The sequence below is a fragment of the Lytechinus variegatus genome, chromosome 6 (genome assembly GCF_018143015.1).
Source record: "Lytechinus variegatus isolate NC3 chromosome 6, Lvar_3.0, whole genome shotgun sequence".
Classification (NCBI taxonomy): Eukaryota; Metazoa; Echinodermata; class Echinoidea; order Temnopleuroida; family Toxopneustidae; genus Lytechinus; species Lytechinus variegatus.
This window is the reverse complement of record NC_054745.1, coordinates 22,934,711-22,953,827: the sequence shown is the minus strand read 5'-3', so window position 1 is coordinate 22,953,827 and position 19,117 is coordinate 22,934,711. Positions and strand designations below refer to the sequence as shown.

The window sequence follows — 19,117 nt, the reverse complement described above, 5'->3', positions numbered from 1 at the left end:
AACCTTTTCTAAATGTTACATCCAACCTTGTAAAAGCTGTTTCCAACATTTTAAGTGCTGGGTAGAACCATTTTAAAGTAGTAAATGCAACATTTAGAAAATGCTTTCACTCCTCCAACCTTTCAAATGATTAGTTAACATTTCATTTTTTTAGAGTGTTTATATTCAAATTAAGAGGAACAACTAAAGGCAAGGCAGTAGGCCTTGGTAACATCCCTCAGAGAAAATGAGATATTTTGGTCGCATTGCTTTAGAAATGCTTGTCAGCCAATGTGCTATATCGTCCCAACAATTTGGACTAAGGCTAGAGTAATTGCTATCCTCAAACCTGGAAGAGATCCAAATGTGCCTAAATGCTAAAGGCCAATTGCCCCATCTCTACAAGCTACTTGAGCATCTCATCCAGAGCAAAAGATGGTCCCATTACAGAACAATATTCTATTCCTAAACAGGCAGGTTTTCGCCAATAGAAAAACTGTAAAGGCTAGGTTCTCACCCTGACTTTGTTCACTGAATACGGTTACGAAGGTAACTAACCAACTTCACAGCTGCATCTGGCACTGTGGTCTACTCGTATAACTGTACAACACATTGATGACATTCATCTGACCAAACTCATCAGAAAACGGACATCATTTTATGGAGCTCAACGGGAAGACCTGCAGGTGAAGACTTCAAAAGAATTGAATCTCTCAAGGTAGTGTTCTATTTCGTCGACTATAGCCCATTCAAGGTCAACATTTGTGACTCATTTTGGCGGCAAATGCTCTCTCTTTTCCTCGTCGATGTACCATGTTGTCTTTACCTTTAAAGTTATTACCTCTGTTATTTTTTTTGGCCTCTGCCATTTACCTCTGCCAATTTTACCTGTGTCATGTTTTCCTTTGCCATATTTTTACCTCTGCCGTTTCTACCTCTGCCATTTTTGCCTTTGCAATTTTTACGTCTGCCATTTTTAACTTTGCGGTTTTACCTGGCACTAAGGATGGTGTATGTGCCTGGATGTTAGATCGCACTGAGTGTCCATTTGGAGACCTTATAAACGGGAGAATTTGCACCAGGGGGAGGGCACTCGACCAAAAAAGTGTTGGGGTTGGCTGCGGGCCAGACAAAAAACGGGGGGCTTTGAGCGGGCATATTGCAAAAAGGAGGGTCCTCAGAACGGGCTTCGGAACTACAAATGTTTGTAAAACGAGGGTCCTTGGAATAGGTCACTTGTGTGTGAGTGCGTATGCATCCCTATGGAACGTGCGTGCAGCTAGCACGGCGGCATGGGCGCCCGGGTGCGCCAGCGCAGAGGCAATGGTCGGACAGCGCTCTGCAAGCGGCCCTTTTTCACCAAAAATGCGGCTTATTGTAGCAGATCAATGCGGATGGAACGGCGTAACGGAAAATATGCGAAGCTTTGGAAGTTGATTTCTTTCTTCTTCTTTCTCGATAAGAAGAAGATGCTATGCTTTGGGGCGGCTTTCTTCGTTCTTTTTCTCAATAAGACAAAATTGCTATGCCTTGGAACGGAAATCTGAGTGCTCACGTCTGTATCAATAATATATGATGAAAGAGGAAATATAATACCCTTCTCAGGTACCGTCGACATCTCTCAAATGGAAGTCCCTACAATTTTGTTAAGTTGGTTTATTGATATATTATTGTCTAAATATATGTGATCAAAAATGATTTTTTTTTTGTTTCATAGTATTTTTTTCATCTATCTGAAGAGGGCCTGTTGCATGCCAAAAGTTGGTGGCAATAGTTAATGAAAACCAGTGGTTCGTAATATTTCTGCTTCATCAGTATCTCTCAGGTATAAAATTGACGCGAAATTATATCATTCTGAGAAGAATCATGTGTGCAATGAAAGCGATCGAGCTTTAAAATAATTCTGTCATATATCAGCATTTTACGACTATTTTGGACGCATTAACTTCAGTTTCTAATGGGGGCACAATTTTAAAGACAGACTTTTTTTCTATATTTCTTCATTCTCCTGTTTGCTAATCTCTCCCCCCCCCCCTCCTTTCCCCGAAGGTTGCCAAGGTAACGTTTCCCCGCCACTCCCTAAGATACATCACTGAGTATACCTTTCAAGTCACTCTAGAGTTAATTCATCTTACAGGTGTACGTTCATTGTCAAGTGAGGGTGTGTATGGATGACGAGGCCCATGTGTATCGAGAGTGCTCCTCCACTTCTGATTTGGGACGCAAACGTCGATCTTCTTCCTTCATTTCCACTCAAACGATCAGTAGTGCGCCGATTCGTGTCCGCCGCTCAACCAACGGCATGGCTACTAATGGTAAAAAAAAAACACTTGCTTCCGGGGGCACTTCCATTGCCGAGTGGATACCATGCGCGAACATGGGGTCTCGGAAAGCACCCTAAACAAGTTTCTTTTTCATATTCTGAAAATACACCTTTTAACAAGCATTGGCAGTGAAAACCCTGCCCTTAACAAGTATTGGAAACAATACGATACCCTTGGCAGGTATTCCTTGAATTGAACTTCTAAACAAGTTCAGCGATAACTTTACTGTCGCCACGGACGTCGGTCGTAAGTTTTACCTTTACCTACATCCTATCATTGGGTTTAGTATTAAGACCCCCCTTCCACACATCGCGCAATCGGACTCTAAAAACGTAGTGTTTACTGTTGGGGCGGAAAGTACATCTTTTATAAAACATTTTAGTCGTTTTATACCCTCACATATTTGACCATAAAAACGTAGCTTTCTCTGCGAAATAGAAACCCTTTTTTCATAATTTTTGTGTTTTTGCCACCCTTATTACGTCACGTAATTAACGTGCCCTATCTGGAAAATACATCTTCTTACTGTTTTAGGGGGTCGCGCATGGTATCCACTCGTAGATGTAAGTCTCCCCCCCCCCCTTCCCGGACTCGCTTAAAGGGGATGAAAACTTTCTTGCAAGATAACTTTTTTATTCTTTGATAGAGTTTTCTCAACCTTCGGCAATATGTACTTTTTACTATGCTAACATAAAACGGAACCTTCTTGTTGAGGATGTCAGAAATTTTGGAGACGTAGGGGTATTCAAACTCAAACTTGAAAGTTTGGGCATTAATACCCTTGTCTCAAAAACGTTATACCAAAATTAACTGTGTTTAGCGCTTGACCCCCTAAACCCAAACTAACGCAACAACCAGGTGCTGGTGATTGTACGTCAACGGACAGATACAGGTACAATAAACACTTTGTCAGAATAAACTTCCCCTTTAAAAATAAAGTGGGATGAACACATGAGTAAGCTCTAACACCTTCTCATCCGAAGGGGGGGGGGGGGGTGGAACGAACAGTCCCCGCACCCTTACATGACAGTATTGTTCAAGTCGTGCGAGTGAATATAATACTTAAATTCAGGTTTCAGTTAAAACCGTGAATGACCATTCTTTGTGACGAACTGAATAGAATGTTTTCCTTAATCATGTTAATGAGACCTCGAAAAATATTCATAAGCACTGTCCGTATCACTGAAACGCATACCAAAGTTAATTGCACTTGCTTGACAGTTGCCTGTGAAAAAACAATCATCCAAAATAAATCCGTAGGGGAAGGCGGGGTAAGTTGTGACAGTTTTTGCTTTTTGCATGTTAGAATTGATATGATTAATAATCTTGTCGAAATAAGTACCTTGCCTTGAAATTTAACTCTTCTGAAATATTTTCCACCTATATATAACTTTCTATCCCTACACTGAAAGCCATCGTGACCTTTGAAAAAAAACGATGTCAAATGGCTCAACTTGCCCCATATATGGGGTAAGTTTGAGCCACCTTCTTGGGTAAGTTGAGCCACAAAAACTATGTACAAAATGTATGAGGGGAGAACCAGCATGTCAATTTTTTGTTTAAATTCTTTTCACTTGCTAATTCTCTATAAATACTAACATTCTTTAAAAGGAAAAGAGTAGTCATGTAAATGTGCTCCTTTCAGCCAGCATTTCAATCGATTTTTATGGTTTGTTTGTTTTTTAAAGATACATTACCATATGAATTACCATGGCTCAACTTGCCCCATGCTGTTTGGCTCAACTTACCCCAGTCCGAACTTAGTGCGATAATTTTGTATCCACACATTTATTATGCATCCATCATATAAAAGACTATGACAAGAATGAAGATCCATACCTGGACTAATAATGTTGTTATCATGTCTTTATTATATTTAAAGACGTGTATGTTTATAAAGCACTTATCTATTTCAACTCTTTTTTACTTTTTTGGCTGAAATTCATATTTTCCCTCTAAAAAACTACTTTTTGTTTCAAAGTTGAAAACAATGTGGTGGGGTTAGGGGTTATGCTATGGGTCATCAATACATGACACCACCACAATGTCTGACTCATTCATTATTGGCCTGGGGCTGGTGGCTCAACTTGCCCCTTTGCTCAACTTACCCCGCCTTCCCCTATACATGCACATAATTGTTATATTCACAGAATTTCTAGAGTAAATTGCATCATATTGCAGTTGAGCAAGCAATTTTGACTCACAACATACATGTAGAAGCCAAGGGTTTCCGTATGGTTTTAGGACATGAAAATTTCGTCTCGATTGGAGGTGAATAATTAGGTAATATTAGGTTTACTCCAATGCATAAGTCGGCATTAAGAAGAAGTGTAAGTGTCGCATAAATTGTTTTGGCTCACTGTATGTGAACCCCTACCTTCCCCCACCATCAGAAAAATAGAGAGTGATTCACGAATCTCGCTTAATTCGAGATCAATAGATTATGCAATATGATATTTTGATCCCTAGATGACCTTCGACCTTACCATTGTGATGAACACATGCATAGGTGGTATTGCCTAATAATCATTTCTAACAAGTGTAATCACAATTGATGCAGAATTAATGAATAAGCGCAAGTTGAACCAACAAAATTTGAGAGATGGACATGACCTCATATGACCTCTGACCGCTAGATGACGTTTGTCTCCATTATTCTCATGAACACACATGTGGTTTTTGCTGGTGAGTTGCTCAGGACAGAGCAAAGAAAATTTGTGTTCGTTTAGGAATTTTCATTATGTGCTGTATTCGAGTCTAGGCTATATTAACAATATCAGATGAGTATGCCATCATTTGTTTTAATTTCTATACCATAGATCTGTCTGCCTACAATTCTTTTGGGATGTTCCTCATTGGAATGGTCGCAACCGTGGTTGCCGTAGCAACCCTGATGGGCGTGGTCAAGCTAATTGGTCGTTCAACCGGCATCAGCTACAAGAGAGTCCCAACTGCTTCCATGGAAGAGATGTAGAAGCGATTTATGACCAGAGTGGAATTCATATTCGGAGTGACGTCACGTAGATTAACGCGCTACTTGACAGCCATGTGCGCGAGGTCAAAGGTCAAGCAGTAACGTTACACAATTACCTCAATCAAATTAGAAAAGTTCAAATCTGTCTAACTTCCCTAGTATAGACAACAACCACAGAAAATAATGATTGAAAAAAAAGTCCACTGATGCCATTCTCCTTATATACCACTCTGGTAATACGAAAATCCTGACGTATTATATGCTTTTGAAGAGATATAGACGAGCACTAATCATTTTACTATAACGATAATTGTATATCTTGTTGATTTAATTTACTTTTGGTGAAGGCTTTTTTTTCATTGTATTTTAAAGTAAGTTTACGAAAGACTAAGTAAGTATTCATATCGTTGAAAGAATTGATTCAAACTTTATCGTATCATCTATATTCAGATTTGTGCACTCATGTTAATCAAGATTAGTTGACGCTCTGGGACAAAAAGAACAGGAAATAATGATTCCTTTATTCCAAAAATTAAAGAAAAAATAATAACTGACATCATTCTTGTCTTCTGTCAAATACCACTCTGGAATCATCAATGACTAAAATACTCTGCTAGATTTATAAGAAAAGCGAATATTCAACTGTAACGATAACTGTGATTTAATTAAGTGTTTACTTTATTTCATTTTACTGTAGTTGGTTGAGGGCCTATTTTTGCGTATGTTTTAATGTAAGTTTATAAGTAAGTAGTAATTTCATTCTAAGAATAATTCAAACTGTATGTATTATTCTATTAAGAAATGTCTGTACTCATCATAATCAATATTATATATTTGATGCTCATGAAGAAAAATGAAAAAAGAGAATAATGATTCAAAAATAAATAAAAATAAAAATCCGCTGACATAATTCTCTCCCATTACAAATTCGGGCAACAATTCAAGTCTTAAAATTCTTCAATACTTTCTTTGTTTACAATTTTGCATTAAAGGAGCCATTGGAAAGCAAATATTATTCAATTCTAACAGTAATTGTGATTCAATTTAATATTTCTTCTTATTTTACTCCACTTCTGGTGAAAAGTTTATTCTTATGTTTTGAATTTTGTTTTAATATACGTTTAGGCAAGACTGCTCTCTAAATTGAATGGACCTAAACCTCTAAAAACAAATCAGTCAAAAATGACTTGTTAATAGGGTCAGCTGGGTGCAACTGTTATTCTAGTCATATTTGACTATTTTCTAGTCATATTTTACTAGAACTGAGTTATTTCTGACTAGAATATATGTCAGAACTGTGAATATCAGTGATTGCCATATCAGTTGCTCTCAGCTGACGACTGGTCTAGTCAATTTGACTGATTTGTTTTAAGAGTTTAGGGGGCGTTTCACAAAGATTTAAGTGTGGCTTAGTCCCGTATTCCGAAGTCGGGTTTAACTTAGAATATGGTCTAATAAACTCTGTGCTAAAATCATGGGAAGCCAAATGTTTAAAAAATACAGAGAGTGATTCTCAGGTTAATTGTACTCTTTACTAATTACTAAATGGTGAAGACAACTTTGTCTTACATATCCTTCCCAGGCAGTTAATTATGTTTTTGGAGCCAAGTGAGCTGATATGTAGTGGGCGTGTCGTGGTGTAGTGGTTCTGATTCTCGCCTTTCAAACAGAAGGTCGTGGGTTCGAGTCCTAGCCATGGTGTGTTTTTTTAGCTAGAAGTGTATCCACACTGTGCTGCACTCGACCCAGGTGAGGTGAATGCATGGGTACCCGGCAGGATTATTTCCTTGAATGCACTGAGCGCCGTTGATGGTAGCTCGAGCTATAGCCGGGGTAATAGTAGCAGCGCTTTGTATCCTCAGGCAAAAAAGCGGTTTATAAATCCAGCTATTATTATTATAATTACATTGAACCTCTACTGTCAGAGATTTATAACAACTGGCTTTCCATAGTTAAATCCACAAAAACCAGAGTTTGACACGGACTTCAGAATACGGGCCTTAGAGTCGAACTTTCTAGCTGCACGAGTTATGAAACGCATCACCGCATTTTTCAAATCAGGCTAAGCGGACGCTCGCCGCTGTATGCCACTGTGTATTAAGGAGTGCGCGTTAAATACCACGTTTGCAACGCCATTTAAACAGAACTTTAAGTTACCCTTAAGTCTTTGTAAAACAAACGCAAGTCCCTAAGGACATTTATCTCGGTGTGAGAAAATCACTTCTTTGAAGTGATATATGCATCTTTTAAGAGTGGAATTCACATCTATTTTAATTGAAAATGTCTAGAAAGCCAGCACAGTTAACCCCAGAAGGAGGTGACATTGTAAGTCACTCCAAGGTATTGGTCACTCCGAGAGGAATAGTGACTCGATTGAGATCGGTTGTTTTGCAATTGCATAGTATCTAAGTAGAAATAACACTGTAATAATTATTTATTCAGATTGATCTCATTATAATCCAAACCAACGTGATAACGAAGACATATTTCTTTTCCACTACCTTCTTATGAAATAGTCCAGCTAACTCAGTTTTTAACTTCCCCGAATTCGGTCATTTTCTATTCCGATATCTAGAGCAAAATTCAAGGGACATAAGTCAAAAACGAAAATTATCAACAACTTGGTTTTAATGCAAACAAATCACCCAGTTTGAACCTGAATTATGTTCAAGACGGACTGCATAAGTAATATTAAAATTAGCAGATAAACGCAATATGTTATTTTGTTCTTGGCGCATTTTGGGGTTATGAAAAACAGACATAAATTGTTAGGACTTCTACTGAAATAAAGGGATAAGGGAACGATGATATATATATGTTACTTGTTCACCATAAGTATCAGAGTTCAAATAATATTTGTAATGACCAATTCTTCGATTGCAAGTTGCTTTTGCCATTTTTTAATTCTTCGATAAACGAAATGTTCTTCTTTCGACCAGCTTCTACTACTACTGCATTATTAAAATGATAATGAAAAATTGCCATGTATTCTCTTCAATGCTAGAAATTTACCTTGTAGAAGTCAGAGCTAACCCCAAATTAATCATGTGTAATTTACAAATACATTTAGTCGTTTCAATTTAATTTCACATTTCATTTTCGATTAGGACAATTAAGCATTCGTGACTTATTTCAAATCTTAGAATGTAATTAATCATCAACTTCTTTGTATTTACATTACTCATAATCAAATAAAGTATATCATAATAGAAGTAGACCATTAAGCATTCGTGACTTATTTCAAATCTTAGAAAGTAATCAATCATCAACTTCTTTGTATTTACATTACTCATAATCAAATAAAGTATATCATAAAAGAAGTAGACAATTAAGCATTCGTAACTTATTTCAAATCTTAGAAAGTAATCAATCATCAACTTCTTTGTATTTACATTACTCATAATCAAATAAAGTATATCATAAAAGAAGTAGACAATTAAGCATTCGTAACTTATTTCAAATCTTAGAAAGTAATTAATCATTAACTTCTTTGTATTTACATTACTCATAATCAAATAAAGTATACCACAATAGAAGTATTCTTGAAGAGACTGATCAGTTCTTGGTGTGTACAAAATATTTTTTTGTATTGAATAGTTGTTTCATCGTATATGTATTTTTCTCCCATCACAAAACAATTTCCGTATTATATTTCCTGAAATTAATCTGTTATGAGTATTTTCCAACATTTCGCTTGCTTATACAGTACGTATCAATACGAAGTTTACACCTTGAAAAATATACAGCATGGGCATAAAAAAAATGTCACATATATTCTTGGGTTTGTGTCTCATATAATGAAAAGAAAAAAATTGAAAAAAGTAAGGGCTGTCCATTTTTGTAAAGTTCGCAGAAATCTCTTTTCGCACAAACGCTCATTCCACCCTTTGTCGAGGAAAACGGGCGAAACAAACTAACCGTTTAGTACATTTTCCCCGCACATTACCGTTAAAACAGACACATTTGAATATTTTGTAACAACTATGCCCTCCAAATTGACATTTTAACCCTGGGTTAGCACAACCTTTACTCTTTCTGAGCTAGCTGGACCAGAGAACACAACTGAATGATAAAAGATTATGTCATACATCTCGAGCATGCTTTCACTACATCTTAAGTTGGACCAGCTTACATACTTCATTTAATGTTTATTCACACATTTTCCAAGCTTGGTAATAATTACAAGCCTAAAATCAAGCCTAAGCCATTCCATGTGAATCACAGCTCCCTGTAAAGCAGATATCATTACGATGGCCTTGGTGTGTGAGAAGGGGTGCAATGGCGCTGTATAAAGTGTTTTAGGCAAGGAAACAAGCTAAAAAGGTAAAGGATATCTTCTAATCAAACTTCCAAGCCAAAGTTCATGTGCTCTTCATGATTAACCTCTCATTTGATTAACATAACTATTTCCAAGTTTTGCGGAAATCATTCTAACGAACTTTTCTAAAGTAAGTGGTACTCACTCAAGCAGATTTTTTTTCTTTACTTATATCGTCATTTTCTTAACATGCTTAAAGAGATCTGTGTAAATGTGGAAAAGGGTTTATTTTACAACATTAATACTTGTAAACTCCTTTTAAACGTACTGTAGTCAGACCCGTCGCCAAAGCTTTTTTATTCTTTATTATATTTTTCGATATTTTGGGGGGAGAAAGGGGGCATCTGCGTTCTACCCATAATGAGTATACTTTCAGATATCAGAATTTTCAAATGTTAGATTTTTTTAGATTTTAGATTTTATTCATTTTCCGTTCACAAAGCACAACAAAATCAAACAATACATAGTCAAATTTAAAGTACAACATCAATCGAAATAAGGTATAAACAATGAGAATTAATGCAAACTGCAAACTAAAGTAACTTTGACTATAATAACTATATAAAACAGAACGGAGGGGCTTGCCAAGAAAAGCGAAGCTTGTATGGGAGGCAAGCCCCCGTAACTTAGTTTCAATACGTATATTACAAAACTATAGTATAAAGGAGAGACGGAAGACAGTTTAAAAGGAGGCTGTACAAAATATCGAAGGTAACAACGAAAGAGTGAACCAAATTAGAATAAATGATAATAGTAATAACAAAAAAAAAATAATAAAAAATAACAACATGGTTACAATAATTGTGATTATGAGGGAAGAACAGAGGCAAATATAGGGAGAGAGGGGGTGCAGGTACAATTGGAGGTGCAAAGAAGAGCATGGCAGGTGCGGAAACAGGTAGCAGGCAAGTTGTATGGTGGGAGGAAAAAAAAAATTGTATATGGTTTTGGTTATGTGGTAGATTGACTTGTTTGTGTAAAGTATTGGCAAATAAGCATCTTTTTAAGGTTATGTTTAAAAATTGTGATGCTTGGGGATTCCTTAAAGGCGTTGGGCAAGGAATTCCAATATACAGGACCAGAAAAAACAAAAGAATTTTTTGCAAGTAAAGTTCGGGTTGGAGGTAGGTGATAAGAGTTTTGTTGTCGTGTAGGATAATCGTGTACAGAGGAGTTTTTGCAGAACATAATTGAAAAAATTGCGGGGAGATCATCTTTATTTAGTTTGTACATAAATTGGCCGAGTTGGAACAGATATATATCATTAACTTTAAGGATTTTGTTTTCAAAAAATAATTTATCTGTGTGACATCTGAAATGTGTATGAAATATTATCCTAAGTGCTTTTTTCTGTAACAAAAGTATCCTATGTAATTGTGTTTGAATTGCACAACCCCATGCCAAAATACCGTAATTAATGTATGGTAATATTAAGGTGTGATATAATGTAAGTAGTGTACGAGATGGAAGGAAAAATTTGAGCTTGTTGATAATTCCAATATTTCTTGAAATTGTTTTGCATATATTATCGATGTGTGGTTTCCATGACAATTTATTATCAATAAGTACACCCAAGAATTTTGTTTCAGAAACATTTTCAAGGACAGTGTTTTCAAAGATGAGATTGCCAGGCAAACTATTTACTCTATTACTAAATAACATGTAATTGGTCTTTTGTAAGTTAAGTGAGAGTTTATTTGCCTTGATCCATTCAGTCACATGCATGAGTTCAGAGTTAACGATCCTAATAAGTCGGTTTATGTTATCGTGAGAAAAGAAAATGTTGGAATCATCGGCAAAGAGTATGAATGAAAGTAAATTTGAAGTTTTGTGGATGTCATTGATGTATGTGATAAAAAGAAGAGGGCCTAGTAAGCTACCCTGTGGTACCCCGCATGTAATTGGAAGGTTGGATGAATTGTGATTATTTATTGATACAAACTGAGTCCTATCTGTAAGGTAGCTCTTGAACCACTCCAAGGCCTTCCCCCTAATACCGTAATGAGATAGTTTATGCAAAAGGATTTCGTGGTTAATGGTGTCGAAGGCCTTGGAGAAGTCCAAGAAAATACCGACAGTATGACAACCTTTATCAGTGGAAGTAGTGATTTTGTTAATGAAAGATAAAATTGCATGCGAGGTGCTGTGATTTTCGCGAAACCCAAACTGAAAGTCCGAAAAGATATTGTTTATTTTAAAGAACGTACTGGTTCGTGTATGGACAAGTTTTTCAAGAATTTTTGATAACGAGGTGAGCAATGATATGGGACGGTAGTTGGAGACGAGCTGATTATCTCCTTTTTTAAAAAGAGGGACTACTTTTGCGATTTTCATAAGATTGGGTACCCTTCCTGTGTTCAAAGAAATATTAAAAACATGCACCAAAGGATCGACGATAGCCAAAATAATTTTCTTAAGTAGGAAGTTGGAAATACCGTCAAATCCCGGGCACTTTTTGGACTGCAGACTGTTAACAATATTTATAATTTCTCTTGAACTTGTGGGATTAAAAAATATGGAGTTTGGGTTTGGGTTGTCGAGAAAATTATTGTAAGATTTGTTAGTTTGAGGAATTTTGCTTGCTAATTTGTTGCCAACTTGTGAAAAATATGAATTAAACTCTCTTGCTATTATGTTATTGTCATCAGTGATTGTATTGTTTGATTTTATTTTTGTAATTGTAGAACTCCTCTTTTTATTGCTTAATGCCCCATTGATGATTTTCCATGTGTTCTTCATATCATTTTTGTATAGATCGAGTTGAGAAGTGTAATATTCTTTTTTCGCAATACGAAGTAAAGATGTAAGAGTGTTTTTATATGAAGTGTACTTGTGGCGAGATGTATCACTTGGTTTAGTTATGTATTTGTAATATAAATTGTTCTTGCGGTTGATGGATCTTAAGAGTGATTTAGTAATCCAAGGGTGGATAGGGATCTTTTTATAATTTGATCTTCTGTTAGTTGTAAAGGGAACATGTGTATCTAGAGAAGATGTTAGTAAGGTAATAAAACAGTTGTATGCATCGTCAGCGTCCGAGGAGTCATATACAGTAGACCAGTCTGTTATGTTTAAATCATTAATCAAATTGGTTATGTTGTCGTCAGTTATCTTTCGGAATGAAGGATTAAATGTTTCTTTATGGAGACTTTTATTAGTAGATAATTTGGCAAAAATTGGAAAGTGGTCGGAGATATCACTAAGAATGATACCAGCTTTATGATTTTGTCGAATTGTATTACTGAAAATGTTGTCAATTATAGTGGCCGAGTTATTCGCCACTCTTGTCGGCTTAGTTATAAGGGGCAAAAAGGAATGCGATAGAAACATTTCAAGAAACTCTTGCGAGGTGCTATTAGAGTTGCAATTTACTAAGTTGATATTGAAGTCACCCATAAAAAAACAATCTTTATTTTTCAAAAGAGGATTTAGTAGAATTTCATTCAGTTTTTCTAAAAAAGCATTTGCATTTGAATGTGGAGGTCTATAAAATACACCTAGCATAAAGTTTTTACCCATCGGATTTATGATTTCAACAAAAAGTGTTTCTAAAATATCGTTAGATATTGTCATGTTAGCTATAGGAGTAAAATCGTATTGTTGCGGTATGTAAAGTGCGACACCACCCCCTGGTCTTCTTGTTCTATTATTAACAATCAAATTAGAATTGGGGAGTGAAAAAAGGGAACATGGATTGTCCGAGAACCACGTTTCAGTTAAACCAATGAATGACGATTGCGGAAACTGGTTGTTATCTAGAAATAACTTAAGTTTATCAAAATTTCTGCTTGCACTGCGAATGTTTATATGGAGAAGAAAGGGGTTGTCCTCCGCTTTATGTGACGTAACGAATGATTTGAAATGTTGTTCTGTGAAATACTGTGATGTAACGAGCTGCCCGCATTGATCATTGGAATCGAAATTGTAATTAAGATTAGCGGTATTGTTATTCATAAAATTTCGTATGTATGTATCGTATTTGGAATTTTCATGATTATCTAATGTTTGAGAAGTGCCACGTTGCGCCGAGAGAGACAACAAGTCATCATTGTTCAAGAAACTAAATGGAAACTTAGTCAAGTCGGTCATTAAAATGGGAGGAATTAAACAATAGTACCTAACGAATCGAATACACTATGCCATATACTTAACTACCTTTAAATAGTTTACAAAAAAAAACAAAAAAAAAAACAAACAAAACAAAAAAAAACAAGAAAAAACAAACAAACAAAAAATTGTGAAAAAAAGCAAGAAAGAAAGGAAGCAAAACGTAAGTGAACAAAACAAGAAAATAATATAGACAACAAATCTTCATCCTGTATCCGTCTCTCCTGTAAAATATGACATAATTAAATCAAGTGAGGATACATAAGTACAAATAAGAAAACCGTATACTAGTAACCAAATACAAGATATAAGCCTAAATGATCGGAAGAAAGCAAAAGAGATCAACCATCAAGCGGACCGAGACTACAGATATCGGGGTCTCTATACTGTAAATTTTATATATAAAAAAATAAATACCGAAGATAATCGATTGGAAAAGTCTTGGAAACAAATTTAAAATGTACAGAAAAGACACTGCGCATGAATGGAGTCACGTTACAATCAAAAGAGATACACGGTCAATTCAAGCGAAGAGAGAAAACGAGGACGAGGGACCAATAGCCGTATGCACCGCCATGTTGACGAAAGACATGCTTCATTGCATGAAATGTTGTATCAAATTATTTAGTTCTTTTAAACACGATACATATATAGATTGACTGCACTTTTTTATATATTTATTTATTTATTATCTATAATAGTGAAGTCATCTTGTTTCATATGTGGAAATATCATATTATCCAAAATCGTAAAATAGGCCTTCTATGCTGGAAAATATTTGTTTAAAATACTTAAAAGATATTTGCATGTCGGCAAAGACACATGGTGCATCGGAGCCTCGTAAAACATATGTTTCACTTACGCTTGAATAAACGTAGTACACGAGAAGATTAACAGTAGTAGAAGTCATGTGAACTTCGACCAAGAAATTATTGATTACCAATGTTAGATGCTTAAAGCAAGATCAGCATGTTTTGCCACGAATTTAATATAAAAACAGTAAGAGTAATATCGAGCCGATTTTTTTCATTTGCAAACCATACTTTTTAAAACAATATAAATAACACGATTCCGTTACTCGAACTGACGGTGTGAGGTTGCGTAAGCCGGGTCGATACAGAAAAAATACATTACTTCAAGATACTTATTCAAGAAAACAATATGATTCTGAATGCAAACAGCTGGGTGTTTCAGAAGGGTAGCCGGAGCTACGAACGGCCTATATACGCACGACTGGCAACCCTTTGTTGAGAAAATCAGCAATTATGAGGGGTATAAATGAATAAATAATAAATAATGAGGGGTATATCCGTAGAGTTACCCGGTGGGAATATAAAAAAAAAACAAAAAAAAAACGTGAAGATAGTGCCACCAGTCGCGCGCGCAGCCGCAGGCAGCCCACGGACAGCCTTATGAAGTGGCTCCCTGAAACAAAGTATAAAAAAAAGAAAAGAAAAAGGTAGTTAAGTTAGGCGAAAACGCCGAACGTGGATAATCCAGGTGTACAATATTGACTAACTGCATTCAACCAGCACAACCGTAGAATTCCGATATAAAAGAATTACTCAAACTTCAGGATGAATATTAATAAATGTAAATATATTGATATGACATCCAAGGTAGCATCTCCGGAAATTACGATTATAAATAAATATGAGTGCGTCTAGTCAGAAACTTGTGCTATTTTATTTGTTTAGATACGCACTGATAAATCAGTTTCTCAAGCTCAGAGGGTTGGACTCACTCAGGCGTCAACATGATAGGAGATGTGTTTACAAATTACATCATAAAAAATTGTGCATGAACATCCGGTAATTGCGCAATAACAGGTAAAAAGTTTTGATTTGAACTGTCATTGAATGAAATCGGATTAACCGACAAAGTGCGACTTCATTCAGATCACTCTACAATGCGTATATTTCCAAAGACATAAGATTTAAAACCAAGAAGCATCACGAAATGATCACGGAAACATAAGGCCCGATGTATACCAGACCATGCACTCACGCTTGTAAATTTGTGAACTCAATTCCTTGCCAATCGGCAAACATATTGTTATGCGAAGAGATAAAATGAGGATAAATACGCAAAACGTATATATGTCTATGCACATTACTACCAGGGAAAATTTAGTAAAACTAAAAACATCAAGTTTTTACGTTTAGTCGAAATGCCAGAGTTACATGTTACATGCGATTGATCCAAATTTTGTTGTAAAGCTTGCATTCTTTGTAATTGTTCATTCCATTCAACTTGTTCACATTTGCTAGGGTGGTTTTGTTTATCCCACTTGATGAATCCTCCAACAAATGCTGGAACATGTTTATGATCACTTTTATTCTTTTGTTTTGACTAAAACAGTAATTTACAAAACTAAACATTTTCATCGGAGGGAAGAAGGGGGTTCTATTATTTTCCTTGTGTACACAGCAAAAACTGGGGTGTTATCCGGTGTACATAGAGGACCACACCAGTTATTTTACACCGGTGTTAAATTGGTGGTGTTAGTTTTACGCCTATATGTGTTATTACAACACCTATAGTTACTACATTTACACTCTTTGGTGTTATGTTCAATCTCTAGGGTGTTATTTTAACACCTCAAGGTGTGGTCCTCTATTAACACCAATTGGTGTCAGTTTTAACACCACAGTTTTTACAGTGTAGAACAAGATGTCATTTAATCTATACTTCAACGAAAGAGACCCTTGTCCGAGAATAAATGTTAAAGTTACTGAAAAGTTTCAAGATTTATATTATTTTAATATTTTGAATTGTTATCAAATATTACTTGATATAAGAACTTTGCAAATCATGCTTAAAATGTTATTTATTGAGGTAATAATAAGGTCTGAATGGAGTAAACGAATTCAACATTCGGGAATATATGAGACTATAAAAAGGAAAATATAAAAGTCTGCGTGTGGTGAATAGAATTTACCTATTTTATTCGTCAGGCATAACGCGGGAAATACAAAAGTGAATGAATGTTAGAGTATACATAAGTTTGCATTAAAATTAATCGAGGACAGGGAAAATATTTCAAGTGGTTAAAAAAGTGTAAGTAAATACTTAGGCAATAGAAATAATAGGGCCTACTAATGTATATAAACAATGCTAAGATGGCTATGATAATAAACATTGGCAATAAAGTTCATAATGTTATGGAACTTTATAAAACCATACACTTCAAGAATATATCAAGAACTTGTTATACATTTTCAAAGTTATGAAGTCGATACTTATTTATTGCTTTATCATGACATACTCTACAGTTTAAAATTTAAAAAAAAATCCTCTCGACTATCCAATTTAGTCCTTAATACAGGTACACTAAACTCAATATGACAATCTTCTGATTCTATTTGCTGTTCATTTATAGGCTATAATCTCTATTTTGATTTATTTCCTGAATGAGGCATTTTGGAGACATGATAATATATATTTATATTATAAACGCGTATTTTGTCTGTCTAACTGATTAACTCAACATAAACTACGTCACAATGGCTCGGTCAGCGATCAGCTGAATGACGAGTGACCATAATATTCGTACACCCCTCCTCCCCGAAAAGAGTAATTTTCCTACTGCACCTACGTACAATAATTAGCGGTCCATAATATCCGTATTCCGAGCTCATCAATCCCCAGCGCATTTGTGGATGCGTATAAAGAAATGCGCTTCATAAGGATCCGCGCACCAACAATATACGTCATAATAAAGACAACGCTGGATCCGAGCGCTTGTAAGTACGTCATAATGGTAAAGTGTAAAATTGACACTAGAGGCTTGACCAATATAACAATTTAGTTATATAATCTATTAATGTTAGTTTAATGTACCAGAAAGAGGTAACAGGTAATAATAATAATACTGACTGGCGTTACTTTCGGGAGATACCAAAAATATTTCCATCACTAAACCCATATTGCCCTCGTCTTCGACTCGGGGCAATATGAGACTAGTTTGGGAAATATATTTGGTATCTCCCTCAAGGCCAGTCAATATTATTTAATTATTTTAGTAAATTTCTTACCGTGAATTTTTTTTTCGTTTAGCATCTCAACAGACACCAATCCAACAATTTTCATTATCTTCATCAAGAAAAATCCAACGCTCTCAATTTATATTAAACGAAGTTCATTAAAAATTAACTAAAAATTGAAAAGTGGGGGAAGGCCAAGCTGAAGCTGTAAGTTCTATCTTAACTGATCGAACTGATGATTTGAATTTGTAGAATTTTTCTTGATGTTAATAATTATTTCAATGCCTTTGGATGCAAAGCCTGTACTTACGGCGTGAAAATGTGAATGAGCAAACAAACAAAAAATGTATATTACACTTAGAACATCCTAGCTAGTAGAATTTATAATAGTCCTCAGTAATGTTTTCAAAATAGGCCTGGTATTTTTCAAATATTGTTATACTCTTTATCATTAAACTGTTATTGTATTCCTATATTCGTATAATAATGTTTAACATTTTTACATCTCTCCAACCTTCACAATGAAGCAAGAAAAATAATTTTACAAAATAAGCAAATAGATAAATATCAAATGAGAATAAAGGATTTAGCATGTTCGGTAACTTCTTAGTTTTTTATCATTATTTTCTGACCGTTATAGCCACATGTTTTCTTTAAAGAAAAATTTCCCAAATTTTAAATTCGTTTTTATAAACTGCCTTTATCTAATGCCAAAAACAAGCGGGTTAGTAGTGTTACCGACTAATTCGATATTTCAAGTTTGGTCATGGTGATAAGGCGAGGGCTACTCTTTCATGTACTTCAATAGATAAAATGTCTGTTTTTTTTTTCAAACGTTTTACTTGAAATTGTATTTTTCTTTCATGAGGACACAAACCAATATACTACCTCGGTTATATTTTAGATTGCTGCCCCAGGGGAATGGGTACTTAGGAGAAAACCACAAATTCGTATAATAAAGTACATGGCCAATGTGAAAGTTGTTCTTGTCCCTTGTCATAATTTACTTACACAGTTGCCAATTTGAACTGGAAACTCTACCTAGCTATTAAAGGGGTGGTCCAGTCTGAAAATATTTATAACTTAATACACAGAGTAGAACTTACTGAGCAAAACGCTGAAATTTTTTTTCAAATCGGATAACAAATAATAAAGTTATTGAAGTTTAAAGTTTAGCAACATTTTGTGAAAACAGTCGTCATGAATATTCATTAGGCGAGCTGATGATCTCACATCTCCACTTTCCGTTTTCTTACGTTATTGCATAAAATCATATATTTTTCATTATTTCATACTTGCGTGAATAAAATGTCTCCCTTATAATGAAATAAGTTTCAGCAATAAATATCTCATGCACTAAATTAGTTGTCAAAAATTTGAATAAACCTAATTTCATATAATAAAATACAAAAGAACAAGTGGAGACGTG

The 19,117-nt window shown here is 35.2% G+C and overlaps 1 protein-coding gene across 2 annotated transcripts in view; it reads left to right on the top strand.

Moving 5' to 3' along the window:
• Positions 1–5,808, top strand: part of LOC121417231 (uromodulin-like) — a 33,789-nt gene extending 27,981 nt beyond the window's left edge. For both annotated transcript variants that reach the window (XM_041610860.1, XM_041610859.1), the window contains 2 exons: positions 2,117–2,294; positions 5,123–5,808. In XM_041610860.1, coding sequence (XP_041466794.1) covers positions 2,117–2,294; positions 5,123–5,277 — 333 coding nt within the window. In that variant the 3' untranslated portion in view covers positions 5,278–5,808. The remainder of the gene's footprint in view (positions 1–2,116; positions 2,295–5,122) is intronic.
• The last annotated feature ends 13,309 nt before the right edge of the window (positions 5,809–19,117 follow it).